The sequence below is a fragment of the Notamacropus eugenii genome, chromosome 7 (genome assembly GCF_028372415.1).
Source record: "Notamacropus eugenii isolate mMacEug1 chromosome 7, mMacEug1.pri_v2, whole genome shotgun sequence".
Classification (NCBI taxonomy): domain Eukaryota; kingdom Metazoa; phylum Chordata; class Mammalia; order Diprotodontia; family Macropodidae; genus Notamacropus; species Notamacropus eugenii.
The window spans coordinates 120654158-120674135 of NC_092878.1; the positions used below are offsets into that span (position 1 = coordinate 120654158).

Sequence of the window (19978 nt, forward strand, 5' to 3'; positions counted from 1 at the left end):
GTTGCAATGGAAAAACTGGTGGCTGTGTTCCATTTTTCTTCTGTTTGTTCTCTTTCCAGTTTTTCCTATAAATGCCTTTGGGATGAGCTCATTTAGTTGAGTCTCATGCCAGACTTTCTGTAGACTCATTTTCTTTCCGCTGCTCTGCTGGGTTTTTTACGTATATGTTAAATTTAGCATGATAGTACCAACACTGTCTTGCTTCTGTATGTTCCCTTCTGAACTTGTGTGTATTTTTAAATGTTTCAGTAATGTGCTTTTCTTTCTTTTTCTTTTTCTTTTTCGTATCACTCTCATTATTTACCCTCTCCACCACATATAAACCTTTTAACAAATAAGTAGAGTCAAGCAATGTAAATTTACACCTAAGAAAATGTATGTCTCCTTCTTTCCTTTAGCTCTCTGCCATGAAATGGGAGGCATACCTTATTATCCTCCTTCTGAGGCCATTCTCAATCATTGTATTGATCCGAATCCTTAAATCTTGTGATGTTTTATTTTATGTTATTGTATGCATATTGTATTCCTGCTTTTTTTCTTCACTCTGAGTTCATACAAGTCTTCCTGTTCCTCTGAATTCTTCATAGTTGTCTGAATAATATTCTATGACATGCAATTATATTCCATTACAATCATATTGCATTATTTTTTCAGTCATTTCACAATCAGTGGTCACCTACTGTGTTTCCATTTTGTTTGTTTCTTTTTAACTAGTATTAAAATTGTTTCCGTGGATATTTTGGTGTATGTTAGTTAACCTCCTTTAGGAATTTGCACAATGGTAGGGTTTCTGGATCAAGGAATATGAAAGATTTAGGAACTTTTATTGTATCATTCTAAATTATTTTTCAGAATGGTTAGACTCTTTCACAATGCCACAATAGTGTATTAATCTGCCTGGGTTCTGTCATCTTTACTTATTTGCTAGGTAAAAGGTGATACCTCAGTTATTTTAATTTATCCTTAGTGATTTGGAGCATCTTTATGAGTGTGTTGACAGGTTGCATCCCTTCTACAAAAACAACTATTTGTTTACATCGTTTGATCACTCTTCCTTTAGGGAATGCCTCTTATTCTTATACATCTGTGTTGATTCTCTATGCATGTGAGATGGGAGGTTTTTGAAAGAGATACTCGAGGCAATGATTTTTCCCCAAATATTAGTTTGTCTTCTTACTTCAGAAGCATTGATTTTGTTCATACAAACTTTTTTATTTTATATGAATGAAATTGTCACTTTTGTCTTTTTTTATCTCCTCTATTCCTTGTCTGATTGTGAATTCTTTTAGTAGACTTAACGGTGAAAGGTTATCTCCTATTCTTCTGTAATTTTTTGTGTTATGTACTAGTGTAGTATATGTATGTAATATACAAAAAAATAGAAACTTATTTTCTGCCAAACTGTTCTTCAGTATTCCCAGCAGTTTTCTTGTAAAATAGAAAGCCTATCCCATAGAAGTTTGCCTTACTCAGTTTATCATATAGTCATCCATGTGGTTATTCACTTCTAGTTTTGTCCCAGTTATTGGCTTTTCAATTTTTAAAAACAGTACTAAACATTTTTCATAGTTACTATTTTACGGTATTATAGTTTGAAATCCTATAATGCTAGACCTCCTTTTTATTTTTATTTTAAAATTTTTGATGTTTTGTTCGTTCAAATGAATTCTGTTGTTATTTTGCCAAGTTTTATGAGTAATTCTTTGGTAATTGATTGATATAACACTAAATCAGTAGAATGATTTAGGTAACATGGTCATTTTTATTTTGTTGATATAACCCAGCCATGAATAGTTCTCTAGCTATTTAAGTCTGACTTTATTTCTACAAAGCATATTTTGAAGTTACATTTATATAATATGTCTGTATCTTGGTACACTTGGTAGGTTTCATATGAAATGGGTAGAGTACAAGCCCTTGGGCCTTACTTTATGTGCTCTGCCTAATTCCAACCTGTTTGGAACCTTAGTGGGCCTGCCTATATGCAATAGAGGGACACCTCCCCCCTTCCCCAAACGTTTATAGGTATCACCTGACTATTGTCTGGTGACTTACTGTGTGATGATGAAAAATTTTTGTATTGGCTATAGAGCTGAAACTGAGGGCATACCACAGGTTAGGGAGGGCTGGCTGTCTCTAGGTCTTTTCCCTGCAGGCTTCCAAGTGAGGAGGAAGAATTGCAAAAAAAAAAAAAAAAGCCAGCAGCCACATGCCCATGAATGCCAGGTGCTTCTGCACCTATTGCTTTCTTCTTTTCTGACCTTAGGTGCAGACATATCTTGAGATGGTAGCCCTGAGGCAAGCAGGAGAACATCCAAGCTACCACTGACCACTCTCATCCTGAAATTAACGGCTGGAAAAGCCAAGTTTGGGGAGGAGATTGTGAATGTCAGGCCAGCTTAGTAAGGGGCAGTCCCTCCTCCGCTCTCCCCCGCCTCCCACAAGTGAACTTGGTGGTCACTGAAGGGAATGAATGCTTTAGTATCGCTAACTGATTTGATTTCTGCTTTAGGCCACTTTGATCTTTCTTTGAAATATGGATATACAGAGTCCGAGGGACTTGTTGAAGTCAAACTTGGGAACACTACAGCATTCGTATGTAAAAATTGGAGTATAACTGAAGCGAATGTGGCCTGCTCATATCTTGGGTTTAAAGGGTAAGTGCTTTAGAGTTGTTCTCCGTCTGGGTGCTTACTGATTTTCTAATTATGGACCTCAAGCATAATTTCTGTCTTCCTCCTCCTCCAGTTAGTAATGGCAGCTTACTACAGAGATACTTGCCTAGAAGGAGACACTATATTCAGCAAGTGCAAGGCCTTGGTAGTCAAGACAAGAGTCAGCTCAGAAGAGGGCTCTGGCAGTCAAGAAGAAAGTCTAGTTGAAGGATTCCAGGCCTAAGGAACCCATCAGAGATATTGCATCCTGGAAAAGCATCATGAGAGCACCACATGACAAGAAAGAAAATTAGGGTTTTAGAGGCCCAGAGCTTTGATTCACCTTGGGCCCAAGTTCCCTGTATGTACACCTGTCTCCTAGTTTACTCTATGTTCTCCCTTGTAGGGGGCTCTGGGAGAATGCACACTCACCTTAGAGGGAATGTTTTATAGCTTCAGTTCTTACAGTGGCATTTTGGCACATGCCTTTGCTTTAAGCTATTGTGACTTCTAACTGACTGTGAAAGGTAAACACATCTGTGGAGGCCTGTGGACTATAATTTTTAGAGTGAACCTAAGAGTAGTCAACCCTAGGGAACCAACCTGCAAGTTTGGGGGGGGTTAGCGCAGAAGGTGGTTTTCAAGAAATTCTTGGTTTCCCCATGATAAAATGGAGAATAGAGGGGAGGTGGCTCTAGCCCTTTCACTCTCTTCAGTAATGGGTATTTCGAAATAATCCTTACCTCCATACTTTTCTTAAATCAGATGCCTGATCTCTTGACTTACTTTGTTAAAAGTATCTTGGCTATATCTTAACTAAACTTCATAGTTAACTGCTACAGTAAACTGCCTATTTATAATGGCTTTTTTTCCACGCTGAGTCTGGGGGCCCCTCAGGGAGTTAAATTTCTTTAAGGTAGGCTTTCTGCCTTTATTCAAAAGCTAGCACATCTCTACGACACTGCAAAGCAGACAGAAAAAATAAAAAGGAATAGGACTCACAAGCAGACATTCAATCAGATCTTGAATCTTCTTGCAGCTGATGGATGTGCCAGTCCATTTCCTGGCACCTTGGTTATCTGATAATTAAGATATTAGCTATTAAGCCCTTAAAATATAATCCCTCCCAGGGGTATTTAAGCTTAAAAACAGGATGACAGAAAACTAAAAATCCCTCAGAATTCACAAGACGTGAGGCTATAATGGTTTAAATGAAGTGTAATGGTAATATGTAGTTAACATTTTAGAACAGAGATCTACTCATTTTGCCACTTAAAAGTCAGCTGCAGATAGGAGAGTCTTCCTTTTAATTTTTTGAGGGAAAAAGAAACCCACTGAATGGAGTAGAGGTTCTTTACCTTTTTTGTGTGTTATGGACCTCTTTGGCAGTCTGATAAACCCATCAGAACCTTAGAACAATGTTTATTGCTTACATTCATATTTGGAGGAAATGCTAAGTTTCAATTAGAGTTTCAAGAAAGTAAAAATGTAATTTTTTTTCCTGTCCAAGTTCATGGGTCTCCTGAAGTCTATCTGTGGACTCCTTAGAGTTTCATCAACCCCATTTTAAGAAGCCCTGATTGACAAAAGTACTTCACTCCCAGCTCTGAACAACGCAATAACCTACCATAGTTACAGAGCTTACTTGATGAACCATACAGTTGACTCAGAGTGCAGATTGAAATACTTTTTTTTTTTGGACATGGTAATTCAGGAATTTGTTTTGCTTGACTATACATACTTGTTGTAGGTTTTTGGATTTTTTTTTTTGCTTTCTCAATGGATGAAGGAATTGGAAAAAGAGAATTCAGTGAAGTGAAAATTAAAGAAAACTGAATTTATTTTTAAAAAGTAGTTCATTCTTAGATTTTTAACTCAACCTAAATCACCATAGAATAGGTAATAATCATACCTTTCACATCTTACAGTTTTTGAAGTGTTTTTATATATATGTATGTGTGTGTATATATGTAAATTTTCATTTAATCCTCTTTAACACCTTTGTGAAATGGGCAAAGCAAGTATTCTTATCTTTATTTTACAGAAGAACACATTAAGTCCAGAAGAAATTAAGTGATTTGTCCAAAATGTAGAGCTTGAATGCCAATATTTCAAGGCTCTTCTGGAAATTGAAAAAAAATTATTCTTGTTCTTAATCTTATGTAATGAAAATCAATGTCATTCAATCATCAAGACAGTTCAAGAAATGATAGTTTAATTAATTAATTGGATTAATCAATGCAGAATTAGGAAGTTACCCTCACCAGTTTTACTTATTCTTTTTTTAACTTATTGTATTTACTAATTTACTTGTTTGAATCCCCTCAGAGGAGCTATTGATCATAAGAAAATATTTCATTTCCCTGATGTTGAGATCACTGACTGTTTGCAAGCAAATTGTAGAGGACTGGAGACCACTTTGGCAGAATGTGTTTTAACAAAAAGGAAGGCTAATCGCAAGGATCTGGCTGGTGTGGTGTGTCATACACAGGAATCAGGTTGGTAGAATATTTGCTTAATATTCCCCTTATCATACCTTGCCCTTGATTTAGGGGCAGCTAGGTGATTTAGTGGACAGAGCTCTGAACCTCGAGCCTCAGACACCTACTAGCAGTGTGGCCCTGGGCAGATCACTTAACCTCTGTTCATCTTAGTTGCCTTATCTGTAAAATAGAGATAAAATGGTGTGCCTGTCTCTTAGTGTTGTTTTGAGGGTCAAATGAGAAAATAATTATAAAGTATTCAGCACGGTGGCTGGCACATAGTAAGTGCTATATAAATATCAGTTGTTATTTATCTTAAATTAATCCATTACTAAATATGTGCCCAAATGAAAGGTTCCGGGTACCCCTTCAACAACCACAGACAAAGAAGTTGGTGATGTGAATTTCAGAGTTTCTTCCATCAATCAAGAAGGATTTATACACTATACATATTACTACTGTGGGCCTAGGACAGTCCTGCTCCTGTGTATACAAAAATAACCAAACGTTGCTGCCCCCAAAGAGCTTACATAAATCAGTCAGCCAGTCAGCCAACAATTCCTGTTCATCTCCTACATGTCAGGCAGTGTGCTAACTGCAGAGGATACAAAAAGAAGCAAAAAGGAGCTCCCACGCTAGTGGGGGAGATGATGTGGTTTGGTCTTTCAGTTGTGTCCAGTTCTTTGTGACCCCATTTGGGATTTTTTTGGCAAGATACTGGAGTGGTTTGCCATTTCCTTCTGCTCATTTTATATATGAGGCAAACAGGGTTAAGTGACTTGCCCAGGGTCTCACAGATAAAGTGTCTGAGGCTGGATTTGAATTCAGGAAGATGAGTCTTCCTGGCTTCAGGCCTGGCCCTCTATGCACTTCAACACCTAGCTGTCCCAGGGCAAAGGCGCTAAGATTAAGGAAGACTAAGAAAACCTTTCTTGCAGAAGGTAAAGCTTTAGCTAGGACTTGAAGAGAGCCAGGGAAGCCAGAAGGTAGAGATGATAAGTAAGGGAGGTCCAGGAATGAGGTACAGACAGGAAAGAAAGCTTAATAGGCAGCAGTTGTGTGTGAAAAATAGCAAGGAGGCCAGAGTCACTGGATCATAGAGATGTGGAAGAAGGTGAATTAAAAGACAGGGTAAGAAGAGATTAGATTGTGAAAAGTCAACAGAGGATTTTATATTTGATCCTGAAGGGAGCCAGTAGAGTTCATTGAATGGGGGGGGGGGGGCATGTTTGACATTGTCAGACCTACACTTTAGGAAAATCAATTTGACAGCTGAATGGAGGATGGATTGGAGTGGGGAGAGACTTAAGGTAGGAAGCCAGCCAAAAGTCAAGGCATGACAAGATAAAATAACTTAGAAAGCACTTTGCAAACCTACATGGCTTTTTACTTTTTTCTGCAAACCTATATACACTTTTGTGAACCTATGCTACTGTTGCATGAGAAAGACAACATGTATGTACATGTGTATAAAAATATAGACAGAAACATTTGGAAAATCATTTTTTTTTTGGCAGAGGAAGGCACCAGAAGATGAAAGTCCTGCATGTGAAGTGCTATTTGAGCTAACATTTGAGGGAAACTTGGGTAACAAATATGATTTTTTGATGATCTCATTGCCTCTTTCTTCCAAGATATTCCCAGAAACCATCAGTTACTGCACAAATACCTGCTTAAGTTTTTTGATTTGTTTTCTTTTTTATTGGAAGGATGATACTTAAATCTTTGAAGGACCGTATCATTAGCCCAGGTGGACTATTATAATGGCCAACCACTTCCTTTCATCCTATAATCCAAGAGATTTAAAGTATCTTATGAACAAGAAAACAGTAGTTCAGTAACTCTGCTACTGCAAATTAATGTGGTTACTTGATACAGTGAACTACCTTTTGGCAATGCCTTCTCACTGTGCTGAGGCTTAGTTCCTGGGAGCTCCTAAGTGAGGCTAAATTTAGAGACAGAATCAAGGTTTTGGAGTAGCTTTGGCATTTTTGAGGCAAGTGGATGACCTAGCCAGAAGTATGCAGGGAGAAGATCTGTGTTGTCACGTGAAAGGGAAAAAAAACAAAGACCTTTAATAAAGGAACAAATAAAAATTAATATATGCCATCATCTAGTAGCATCCTTAGTAATGCCTGATTTTAGATGCCCTGCCTCAGAAAGTGGAAACTTCCTTTAACAATCTATCAGATGGGGTTTCGGTAGGATGCCACAGAAGACATTTATTATATTAATTGGAGGCAGTGTGGGGTAGGATAAAAAGGGCTGTATGTGGATTCAGATATCCTAGGTTCAAGTGGTGGTTCTGATCCTTGCTAAAATTAAGCCACTTAATCTCTCTGGGCCTCAGTTTCCTCACCTATAAAACGAGTGGATTGGACTGGGTGAGCTTTGAGGTCCCTTCCAGCTCTGTATCTATAATCTATAATCCTATGCATCTATACTATATTGCAATTCCAACGCCATTCACTTTGTCACTTGATGTATATTCCATTTTTATTCACAAATATAAAAGGAAAATCCAGGCACATTCAGGTGAATGAATTTTAAAGGAAGTTTTTCTTAACCTTTACTCAGCAGACCTCATCGATGACAATTCATTCCAGTGTGTCAATGGGAAGTATATTCCAGTGCAGAAAACTTGTGATGGCATCAATGATTGTGGAGACCAAAGTGATGAGCTATGTTGTAAAGGTAGAAACACATCTAACTTAGAAAACACACCTGACTGGATAGAAGTGCTACTTGAATATGGCAGCCTGTGTGGTGTGCGTTAGGTTGCCAAGTGTAACAGGGCAGATAGATTTGAAATGTCCCCCATCATCCCTCATCACCAGGGCTGGGTGTTCATGCCATCCTTCTCCACTTTCAAGGGGTCTATTGGGCTTAGACTTACAGTACATCTTTTACATACCAGAAATCTGTAGCCTACGTGTGAGATTGTTTTTTTTAGGGGAGAGAGTTAGTATAAAAGCCACTTTTGCTAGTCATTCCAGGGGGAAATAGTTCCACCCCACAGCTGGAGGCTAATAGCTTAAATAATCTCAGTCAATATAGCTTTCCTCCCACCAAATACTTTATTGTACAGAATGCAATCATGGCTAGCAAGCCAATTTATTTGTCAAAGAAAGCAGCAAATCAGGGAAGTCCTACAGAGTAGTTTGGGGATTTGTTCTGTAAAACTCAATCAAAAGGCCACACCCAAGGACCTAGAAGGCCACATGTGGACTCGAAGCCACAGGTTCCTCACCCCTGAGGTAGGCATGAGAACACAGTAAATTCAAAGGTTCTGTGACCCAGATGAAATCTCAACTCAGCTTGGGTAAGAACAATCTCAAACTATCTCCTGCTCCCCCTTGGCCGTCTCTGGGAGATCGAGTGCTGAGAATCAAGAGCCATATTGAGGCACCAGCTCCTTCCATGTGCCCAGAGTCTACCCCTTCTCTTTTTAGCTTACCTTTCCACCAGTCTAGAGTCACCTCTCTCCCTTTCTCTAAATATATATATATATACACATACATATATAAATATGTGTGCGTATGTGTGTACACACACTTATATACATGTATAATCACAGGACTGTCCTTCATACTATGGCTAAACCCAAATCTGCCTAGAGGTGGAGCTATACAAAAAAAGACTGTGAAATGGGTATAATAGCACTTGTTAGGATAATGTGAACAAGAGCTTTTTGTAAGGACAAAATGTTAGATAAATGGAATTTTATTTCTTTGTTTTTAATTCATGGAATCTTAGAGCAGGAAAGGACCTGAGCAGCTAGAGTCTAACCCTTGCATTTTACAGAATAAGAACCTGATATCCAGAGAGACTAAATAACTGTTTAGGATTACACAGCTTGTCAGTATTCACATTTAGGTTACTTACTTCCCTGATAATATATATAAATTCACTTTAAGATTTCATTTTCTTCAGTTTTGAGAAATGACAACCCTCTCCATATATATAACACATATGTAATATGTGATACATATTTTTAACAGGGTGCAGAAGTGGAGGTTTCTTTTGTAAATCAGGTGTTTGTATTCCAAAAACATATCAGTGCAATGGTGAAATGGACTGCATTCAAGGAGATGATGAGGTGAATTGCGAAGGTAACTTGGAACTTTATAATTACCTGTGTTGGTATGAATATAGGACTCATCTCTAACATGAACTCTCTGAAAGGAACATGCATTTATATACACTGAGTGGAAGATGGTTATTAATAGCCATTTCATTACAGAAAAATAAAAGCTGACACACTGTGGACTAACTGTGAAGGGCTAACAAGTGTGAAACTTGGGATACTGATGTTGTAGCATCCCTGAATAATTCACAGGTGGGGAAGGAGCCAGAGGTCAAGGTGCCAGAAAATATGCAAACAGAATTTTTAGGAGGAACTTTTTTTATCTCTTTGGGATGCAGACTTAGTAGTGGTATTGCTGGATCAAAGGGTACACACAGTTTCCTCTGTGCATAGTTCCAAATCACTTTCCAGAATGGTTGGATCAGTTCACAACTCCAACAGTGAATTAGTGTCTCAATTTTCCCACATCCCAACAAATCTGAACTCTTCCATCACACATCCCAGTGGTTCAGCATAGCAGGGGAGAGATTGAATGAAATGAGATGACTACCTCTAAGTACACTGGGGGAGGTCAGGATGTGAGCTTTCAATCAGCATCTTAGCAGTGGGCACCTGCCTCTTTAATCTTGCACCACCAATAACAGAAATACCTGGCACAGAATTCTGTCTCAGGTCTCAGTAGAGTCTCAGGAAAACTTTTCCCATTTTGAGGATTTCCAAGTATCTTGCACTTCCAAGAATGGGGTGCCAATGTATAAGGTACTAGAATATATAAATGTATATGATATATATATATATATATATGTATATATATATATATACATATATATGTACATAATACATATCATTACTGATTTGGGGTCTTTTTTAAAAAATAATTTTAAAAAAATTTGTCTTTGCTAGGTTGAAGTATTTGTGTTTTATTTCTAGGCTTGGGACGCTCTGGAGTCCAAGGTAAGTATTCTGACTGAGTCAAAAAGGCTTGAATTTAAATCCAGCTTCAGATTTTTACTAGCTCTGTGCCCCTGGGGCAAATCACTGAACTGCCATCTGTTTCTGTCATCTGTAAAATGGGAATAATATTTAGCACTTACTTCCCAGGATTGTTTTGAGGACACAGAGTTTGAAGTGCTATATAAATGTTAGAGATGAGGAGGAAGAGGAGGAGGACCACACCACCGGAGACTGGGGCCTGCCTATGTGCTGTCCTCATGGTGGCCATGCTGACTACTCCAGTGACTTCTGGAGACCATGGAATTACAGACTTAGAGCCAGAAGGGATTGTAGAAGCCACTGGATCCAACTACCTCCATTTACAGATAAGGAGCCTGAGGCACAGAGAGATAAGAGACCTGCCCCAGTTCTTACAGCCAGGAAGTGTCCCATGAGATTTGAAGCCAGTGCCCTAACTGTTCCATACTGCCTCTTATGCTGTGCTTGGAGGCAGTGAGGTTTCCTTCAAAACTCAGCTCAAATGTCACCTTTATATGATCCTCCACCAAACTGCAATTGTCTCCCTCTGCCCCCCCCCCCCAAAACCAGTCACCTGCAAAATGTTTTTGGATATATTTTTCCATGTTTATATGTTTCCATAGAGTCTCCTCTGACAAAGCGCAAGCCCCCTGCGGGCAGGGACTGTTCTGTTTTTGTCTTGTTGATTGGTAGCTTGCCTGATATAGGAGAGAAAGGGTTGGTGTTGGTTGGGCCTCAGTAAAGTCTGGAGTCTAGAATGGTTTCTCTAAATCCAAATCCAAACCTGCTGTTCTACATGTTCCTCACATCACAACTGAATTGGCTAAGATTTCTGGTGATTCTAATCAACACTTCCACATCCAGTCCCTTTCTGGAATAACTGCATATGTAATTAGTCTGGACCAGGGAGGGGCCGGAGGCTGCAGAGCTGGTAGAGGGCTAGTCACCAATGCCCAGGGTGGGTGTGCTTTTTCCCCTCTTGGCTTTATCCCAGTGTGAGACCTTGTTTTGGACTCCATTCATCGTTCCTCTGGCCCTAATAAGGGCCCTGGGTCTGTGTCAGCCTGTTTTCCATCTGACTCATTGCTCTGCCAAGCTCTTCTAGAGTTAGTCTAAAGCAACACTAACAGCATCCCTAACGGCACATCAAATAGAATTTGATATTGACTCAAATAATCCATTCTATAACTTCTCTTGCCATTCTAAAAAATGGATAGAAAATTTTACAGTTATGAAAACAATAGTATTATTTGCATTTTCTTCCCCAAATCTGCCTTTCATAAAACCACATGATCTATACTTGGGGTCATTTTTTCATCATATGTATTATATACTGTATTCTCACCATATATACTTCATCTTGCCTTTTTATTATATCTGGACTTGATGGACTCTGAAATTCAAGGTAAGTATTCCATTTATTTCATCATTCATTACATAATACGAAAAACAACATTTTATACAGTATTTGAAAGAGTGTACTATACAGTATTTTAAACTATATAGATAGAAAACAGATATAGATGTATATATGAATGGATGGATGTGTATATTTATCTAGAACTGTGGTTTCATTGATGTATCTCCCTCCACCTTGCAGATCAGCAGCAGTTCTATTAGTCTTGCTATCTGAGACCATGAGAGATTCCTTTCTGGCCTGTGTCCCCTGCCTAAATGTAGCCTAATGGGTGACCATGATCTTAGAGACAACCATAGCACAGGCTTCTGCTCTAGACTTTGATTTATGCACAGTGAGCTTTTAACTTTCTGAATTAAGGGTCTTTCTGCTCCATGGCCTATCAGGCTTAGCATATGTATAAAACCCCATCGTTTGCTGCATCTGAGCATGATTTGACTGAACACACCCAAATATACAGACACTTGTAGCTACCAGCAGTACTATATAGCATTCTTGTTTGGTTTTCTCTTCATTGTATTGATATTTCAATGTTTTTTTTTCCAGACGCTGGAAATTCTGAACATGAAATCCAAGGTAAAGTATCATTACTTTCATTTAGAATAAAAAATTCTATGTGGACTTGATGTCCATGAATGTAGAATTTTTTAAAAGAGGTATGACCTGTTTGTAATTCCTTCCTATAAATTCATTTGTTTTTAGAGTAAGTAATAGTTTTTTACAAACTCTGTGAGGCAACAACCAATGAAGCAAAGAGGCAAATTTAGGCTTGGTATGTAAGGAAAAACTTGCTAACAATTAGAGCACCCAAAAGTAGCCTGGAGGTGTTAGGTTCCTCATCACTGGAGATCTCCAAACAAAAGCCAGATGACTGTTTATCTGGCATAGTGTGTGGCACAGTGCAATGAGCAGTTGATTTCAAGTCAGAGTACCTGGGTTCAGATCCCAGCCCTGCCACCTGTGTGACCTTAGGGATGGACTCTGTCACCTCCAATGTCTCTTCCAGCTCTAGAGCTGATTCTTAGATCCTAAGTCACCTAGCCTCTGAGGGCCTCAGTTTCCTCATCTGCAGAATAAGAGGTTTATGTTTGATTACCTCCGAGGTACCTTCTAGCTCTAAATCTATGCTACTCTGACCAAGAGGGGATTTTGATTCAGGTCTGCTTTGGTCTGTATGGCCTCTAAGGCCCCTTCCAACTCTGGGTTTCTTGTTTCTGCTGATGTGGCTTTGTGAAGATTAGGCTTTAGTCTAGGAAAGTACCATTGAGACCCCTGCAAACTCTCAGTAGTGCCTCAGAAGCAAAAAAAATCCCCATCATAGATAATAATATGTATGCAACAATCTCCCCCAGAGAACATAGGGAAGTGAGGACACAAGGCAGCATCATGGCGGTACTATCATCCTTTAGGACTCTACCATCTCCACTTTTGTACCCTTGCCTTGTGAGATATAACTGAACAGTGCGTATTAGACATTCAAACCTCGTGTTGGCAATTGTCATGTTCTAAAATATCTCAGCGGCCACAAAATTAACTCTTGTCATTTTATTGTTCAATCATGTCTGACTCTTCATGACCCCTTTTGGGATTTTCTTGGCAGGAATATTGGAGTAGTTTGCCATTTCCTTTTCCAGCTCATTTCACAGATAAGGAAACTGAGGCAAGCAGGATTAAGTGAACTGCCGAGGGTCACACAACTAATTGGTGGCTGAGGCCAAATATGAACTCAGGTCTTCCTGACCCTAGGCCCAGTGCTCAATTCAGTGCACCACCTAGCTACCCTACTTATCATTTGTCTCTTTAAAGGACTATAAAAGGAAGAAGATGGAGTTCACATTTGCCTGTGACATTCCAAATACCTGACTAATGCTTCTTCTTATGCAGAGAGGAAATGTATAATGGATAGAAAGTCAGTCTGAAAACCAGGAAGACTTGGGCTCAAGTCCTACCTATGAGCCACCTAAAGAAAGCTTTTTGTATGCAACACTGTAAATCAGAGATGGATGGCAAATCACTTCATCTCAGTATTCCAGACAACTCTCCAACACTATAAATTGTGAAGAAGGTACCTGTCAGCACTGATTGAGGAAATAACTCACCAGGAGGAACTACTCTGAAACATTAGAGTAGGGAATTCCCAAAGAGGAAACTCCTCAGTCAATTCTCTGACAAAATCAGGGTTCTAGTCCAAAAAAAAAAGCAAAAAAGAAGAAGCCCCTTGGTGAGATGAGATGATATGTTTATATGATTCCCATATCAGATATTTAGGTATGGTGATACCTTTCAAATGCATGAAGATCAACTTGCAATAGTAGCTTAGAAAGGTCATTATCTTCTAACAAAGAACTATGAATTCCTTCTATTACCTATTCCATCTGTCTACTCTGATATAAAAACCAGAGCACAAGACTTGGTGCCTGTGTACCTTGGACAAACCATTTAGTCTCTCTGGGTCTCAGTTTCCTTATCTATTAAATGAGTCATCACAGTTTATAGGTAATCATTTTGAACTGTACAGATTTTGCTTTCTGTAGATAAGGAATGAAGGTGAAAGACTTTTTCAGCTTTGTTTTTAAGGGAATATAAGTTTGTAGGAAACTCATCATGAAGATACAAAATATGTAGGATATTCAACTTCAAATGATCCCATTTTCATTGTAAATATGACTAAAATGTGCAAATCAATTTGAATCTTTTCTTTTGGTAGAACAAGCTGAAGTACTGAGTGCTAATATGGATGAAGGTAAGTTATTTAAAACTTTCTGCTTTTTTATTGGTCAAGCTGTGTTAATTAACGTATCCTCATGGGCATGCACTTATTGATAACAATGAGTAACTTTATTGATTGATAGTACTTTGAATCTTTGATGGATCTGTCATCTCTTTGATATGAATTGTTCCTCCACTGAGGCAGAATACAACCTATGCCCACCTTCTCATTCCATGCAGTTCTTGCCTTTGTCCTCCCATAAATCCACCGTCAAATATAGACTTAGATGAAGTAAGATAAGGCCTGTCCCTACTACTGATAACAACGATAATAGTAACCAGCATTTACACATGTGGCCCTCTAGGTCCTCAAGGGCAGCCCTTTGACTGAATCCAAACTTCACAGAATAAATCCCCTTAATAAAAGAATTTGTTCTGTAAAACTTGGACTCAGTCAAAAGACTGAACCCAAAGACATAGAAAGCCACATGTGGCCTCAAGGCTGCAGGTTCCCCACCCCTGCTTTAAGGTTTGCAAAGTACTTTACAAATATGATGTCATTTGATCCTCACATTAAGAGGCTATGATATTATCATCCCTATTGTACAGATGAAGAAATGGAAGCAGAGGTTAAGTGACTTACACAAGGGTCACAAAGCTCATATGTGTGTGAGGCAAGATTTGAACTCACATCTCTCACATCTTCCTAACTCCCTGTCCAGCTTTACTTACTGTACCACCTAGTTACCAATCCAGTAACCTTGAGCAAGTCAATTCTCCTCTCTAGGCCTCAGTTTCCTAATTTGTAAAATGAGGACTTTGGACTAGGTAATCTCTAAGATCCCTTCTACCTCTAACTATGATCCTATGATCTGCCCTAACATTTTGACATTTTGTGCATATCAGTGTTGTATTTATGCTATCCGTGAGCTAGCCCACACTTTTTGATTCAGGACCTTATCTCCTTTTCCTGTAGTACATTTCATTCATTAGATGCTGCAGCATCTATAGACGCACCCTGCATCTCTCCATTTGGCTTTGGATCACTTAAAATTTTACTTCTTCCAAAACTGTGATGTTTGATTTGTTGTTCAATATTTTTCAGTCATGCCTGACTCTTTGTGACTCAATTTGGGGTTTTCTTGACAAAAGTACTAAGAGTGATTTACCATTTCCTTCTCTAGCTCATTTTATAGATGAGGAAACTGAGGCAAACAGGGTTAAGTGACTTGCCCAGGGTTACATAGCTAGTGTCTGAAGCCAGATCTGAACTCAGATATGACTCCAGGGGTCGGTACTCTATCCACTGCAACACCTAGCTGCCCCCTTGTAACACCAAATCATGTCAGCACACCTGAGGGTTGCTGCTGTGAGTAATTTTAAGGGTCTAATCTCATAGGATAACGAACTCTCTATTTATTCAGCCATAAACTGAACATTATTTGACAAAGTAAAGCATAACATTTATGGCAACATCCTTAAGCTAAACGCATCCTCTTCAAAAGTGAAGGGAAAACACAGCCTGCGAGCAGACTGAGCTGGCTGAGTGGGGATGCAGCTAGCTGGTAACTCAGCTCACCTGCTCTCTCAGCCTCTCCCTCTCCCCTTCTTTCTGCTCTCCAAAAGAAGGTACATTTTGATGACCAGAAGCTGCCCAGTTAACTTGGGGTTTACTAGCTAGGTTTCTTTCTTTTTTCTTTCTTTCTTTCTCACTCTTTTTGTTTCTTTCTCTCTTTCTTTTTTTCTTTTCTTCCTTCCTTCCTCCCTTCCTTTTCTTTCTTTCTATCTTTCCTAAAGCCTTATACCCAGTGCGCTCTGAAGCCCATCGGTTGAACAACCAAGCTCCACTCAGTGGCTGTTTTTCAGAAGCTCTTGGCTCTCAGTGAACGTCTATAGTAACTGTTTCTCTTTGAAACAACAGCCCCGAGGGTCCCTAGGCCCCTCCCAGCTTGGTTTATTTGTTTGTTTGTTTGTTTATTCTTTTCTAATTAAAGGGGCCATGCCCTGACTACTAATTAAAGAGGCCTGTTCACTGAATGGGCATTACCACATTTTAAGTGAGTACCTGAAAAGGCCTTAGCCCAAAAGGTCTCCCAGTGCATCCTGGGTCATCTCCAGTCATCCTGATGAATCTCTGGTCACTGGAATCAGGTGGCTCTGGAGGGGAAGTGAGGCTGGTGACCTGCAGAGCCCCCCCACTCAAAACCAAGTCAAGGGCAGGTCACGTCACCCTTTCTCTGAAGTCAGGGCCCTCTCCAAAATTGGACAAACACAACAACAATCATCTAATACATATACATATCTCATAACACGCAGCATGTCATATGATGCATAGCACATATCACTGTACCCCCAAAGTCAGGGGGTCCCAGGCTAGCACCCCTAGGTCACCGTAAGAACGATCTCCTTAATCAGTACAGTGTCCAGGTAGTAAAGTCCTCTCTCATCTTGACTTGAGGCTGACTTCTAAACCCCAAGGTTCCTCCTCCGTGGTCCAACCTCTTCCCGCTCTTGCCTGAATTCACACGCAGACAGCTCTCTGCTCCTGCTCCTTGTCTCAGCTCCCTGGGACTTCTCCACTTCAAACTCTTCTTCCTCTACCTGACAGCAGGCTCCGGGGGCTCCTGCCTGCAGCTTCTGTTTCTAGGAAAACAAAGCTTAACAGGGCTATAAGAGGATTTGTACACATTACCAGCACCATCATCTTAATTCACTTTAACAGCTCTTAAAAGGGGCTTAAGCTAAGCCTCCTTCCCAGGGGCAGATCTCCCCTCTTCACCTCAATTCACTCATAAAGGTCAACAGACAGGGTTCCCGTCTGAGGAATTAACAGAGATCAACAGAGAAAGCCCCAATATCACAAGCATTCTATTAGGCCTCCCCATAAGCTCATGCTCACTTCTCCCTCTCAGCTCTGCTTCTCTCCTCTCCCTCCAAGCAGTACAATATATACATGGTTTCCAGTCAGACACTCTTGATTCAAACAATCAAAGGCAAGACTCAATCAAGGCACTTGATTGACTAAAACTCAATCCAGAACAACAGCAAAAAATGCTGCTTTGCTTGCCTTTATACCCCTTGATCTATTTAAAGGAAGACAAAGATAGCTCTGTACTTAACCACTGTTTCCTACCCTTCCTACAGCCAAAGGTCATAATGACTGCTGGTAGTTTAATTCTGACAACTGCTTCTTATTACTAAGTGAGCTTTAGAAGCCCCAGGGGGTAGCAGAGAGCACCAGTTTTGACACCAGGAAGCCCTGGGTTAGTTTCCTGCCAGATTGCCCAGGATAATATCAACCTCTAGGCAACTCTCTAAGACTATTAGTTGTGAAGAAAATACTGACCTGTATTGGTAAAAGGTATTTCCTCACCTAGGGACTTCCTTATACTAATGATATCATACGCCCAATCCCTATCCCCTTTTATGTAGCAGATTGAGAAATGAAAACAGTGCTGTTTTAGTCAGAGTTTCTCTTTGTTCTAGGTTTTGCTAAGTCACACACAAATTTTTGGTCAGACGTATTGAGCTTTAACTCAAATGTATTTGGAAAGGCAACGATGTTCATTCTCTTTGAAAGTCTGCTTTTCTCTGTAATATGTGTATATGCCGTTATGTTTCAAAATTGGGAAAAATGGAATTATTTCTAGCCAGAGTCCTGATGCTAAAACAACTAGAGTTCCTTTTTATGTGGGAACAACATAATATAATAGAAAAAACACTTGGCCTTGAGTGGGATAGGTTTAGTGAAGACTTCTCCGATTGTAATTCTTCTCTCAGGGGTAAGAAAGACCGAGAGGCTCAAGGTTACAATATTTTTAGAGTGGAGTAATTCCATATAAGGGTATAATCTATGTAGTACATTAGGGTCTCAATGATTGGATAAAACTTACATAACTTTTTGATGCCTTCATTTCAAAAGGGATTCGCTAGATTTCGCGTCTAGAATGTAAGATCATATTCTCACCTAATGAGGATAATGGTCTGTGGGGAGAGGGGGACTTGCGTTAGGGCCTACATATATATATCCCTGCTTGTCCTTTGTCTTTGTCTTTTCCTGCTCCAGACCACTGGTGGAGGAATTGCCCCGCTTCTCGAGAATCTAATAAATAAACTTTCTGTCATCACTCTGAGAGCCTCTGAGTAATTAATTTAAGTAGGGAATCTTGTCATCCCACACAGTCTGGTAGTCAGAAAGCCTGACTTCTAATTTCAGTACTTTCATTAGAAGTGGTATGCTCTTGGTCAAGTCCTTTTCCTTAACAAAACCTCAGTTTCTTCATTTGTGAAACAAAGAAGTCAGATTAGATGATGCCTAAGGTCCCATCCAGATGTAAAATTCTGTTTTCCATAATTTCTGAATAAATGATAGGACATACCACATATCTTTCTGAATTCTAGCAGGTAGGTGATATGGTGGGTAGAGTGCCAGGCATGGAATGAGGAAGATTTGAATTCCATCCAGCCTCAGACACTGATTAGCGGTGTTAGCCTGGGCACATCATTTAACCTCTGTTTGTCTTAGTTTCCTCATCTGTAAAAAGAGGATAATAACAGCACCTACCTCCCAGGGTTGTTGTGAGGATCAAGCGAAATAATAATTGTAAATTGCATGGCATAGTGCCAAGCGCATAATAAGTACCATGTAAGTGTTAGCTGTTGTCGTCATTGCTTTATTATTCTAGAACAGCGTTTGTTTCTATCTCGATATTTTAACTAGGCTCATGTATTTACAAAATAACAGCTCTCTCAGGCTGCCATCTTTACAGTTCAAAACTGAATTGCTCCTGAAATAGACATGGGCGTCAAATTCAACCATATGGAACAGTTTCTTAAAACAAGAAGCGTTTGGCCACAGAGCTTCCTCTTTTTCTTTTCTTTTTTTTTCTTTGAGACTATGTCTGAGGACCACAGGTCATCCTTAGGCTAATGAAGTAACATCTTTAATGATTTAAAATATGAACATACTAGTAGTATTGTACAATGTACATATAGTCAACCCTTTGTCATCTACAACAGGATTATACATTTTTAATCCTACTCCAGATTTTTTCTGTAACCCATACTGTTCCAGGCCATCCTCCACTCCCATCAGTTAGTGCAGACTTGCACAAACCTGGCTGCTTATGACCCTCAGTCCTCTTGCAGCAAGCCAAAGGATTTCCTCTACATATAAAAGATATTTTCCTCTACATTTTTCACCAGTCACTTGAAATCCTTTGGTGTGCTTCAGTCAAGTGCCAAAGGCTGTGCAGGCCTGAGTTGTTGTGTACTTAGAAAATTAAATGTGAAATCTCAACCAAGAAAGTAACCTCTGTAATATTACTATCCTGAAAATCCCAATATTATTTGTGGATTTATAATGGCATTGCGTTACCTGTGGTTTTGATGCCTTCCAGTAGTGGGGATAATCAGGTGATGACTGTATAGTTGTTTCTGTAGTCATATATTCAATTTTAATAATGCTGTGATCTTTTTTTCCCTGAAAGACAGAAAATTTCTGAAGTCTCTTTTACCCAAAATAAGCTGTGGTGTTAAAAACGACACTCATGTTCGAAGGAAACGAATTGTAGGAGGACAGGTTGCAGCTAAGGTAATTTGATTCAATTCAACAAACATTAAGCCCTTGCTGTGTAGACTAGCCTACTAAGCCTAG

General features: G+C 39.4%; 1 protein-coding gene across 3 annotated transcripts in view; it reads left to right on the plus strand.

The window, feature by feature from the left end:
- CFI (complement factor I) overlaps nucleotides 1–19978 on the plus strand; it is a 45335-nt gene that overhangs the window by 13145 nt on the left and 12212 nt on the right. For 2 of the 3 annotated variants that reach the window (XM_072623930.1, XM_072623931.1), the window contains exons 4-11: nucleotides 2513–2657; nucleotides 4983–5152; nucleotides 7718–7831; nucleotides 9139–9249; nucleotides 10155–10178; nucleotides 12160–12189; nucleotides 14321–14356; nucleotides 19812–19915. In XM_072623930.1, the coding sequence (XP_072480031.1) occupies nucleotides 2513–2657; nucleotides 4983–5152; nucleotides 7718–7831; nucleotides 9139–9249; nucleotides 10155–10178; nucleotides 12160–12189; nucleotides 14321–14356; nucleotides 19812–19915 (734 nt within the window). Of the gene's footprint in view, nucleotides 1–2512; nucleotides 2658–4982; nucleotides 5153–7714; nucleotides 7832–9138; nucleotides 9250–10154; nucleotides 10179–12159; nucleotides 12190–14320; nucleotides 14357–19811; nucleotides 19916–19978 lie in introns of all 3 variants that reach the window. The other variant, XM_072623929.1, reaches the window with a different exon arrangement.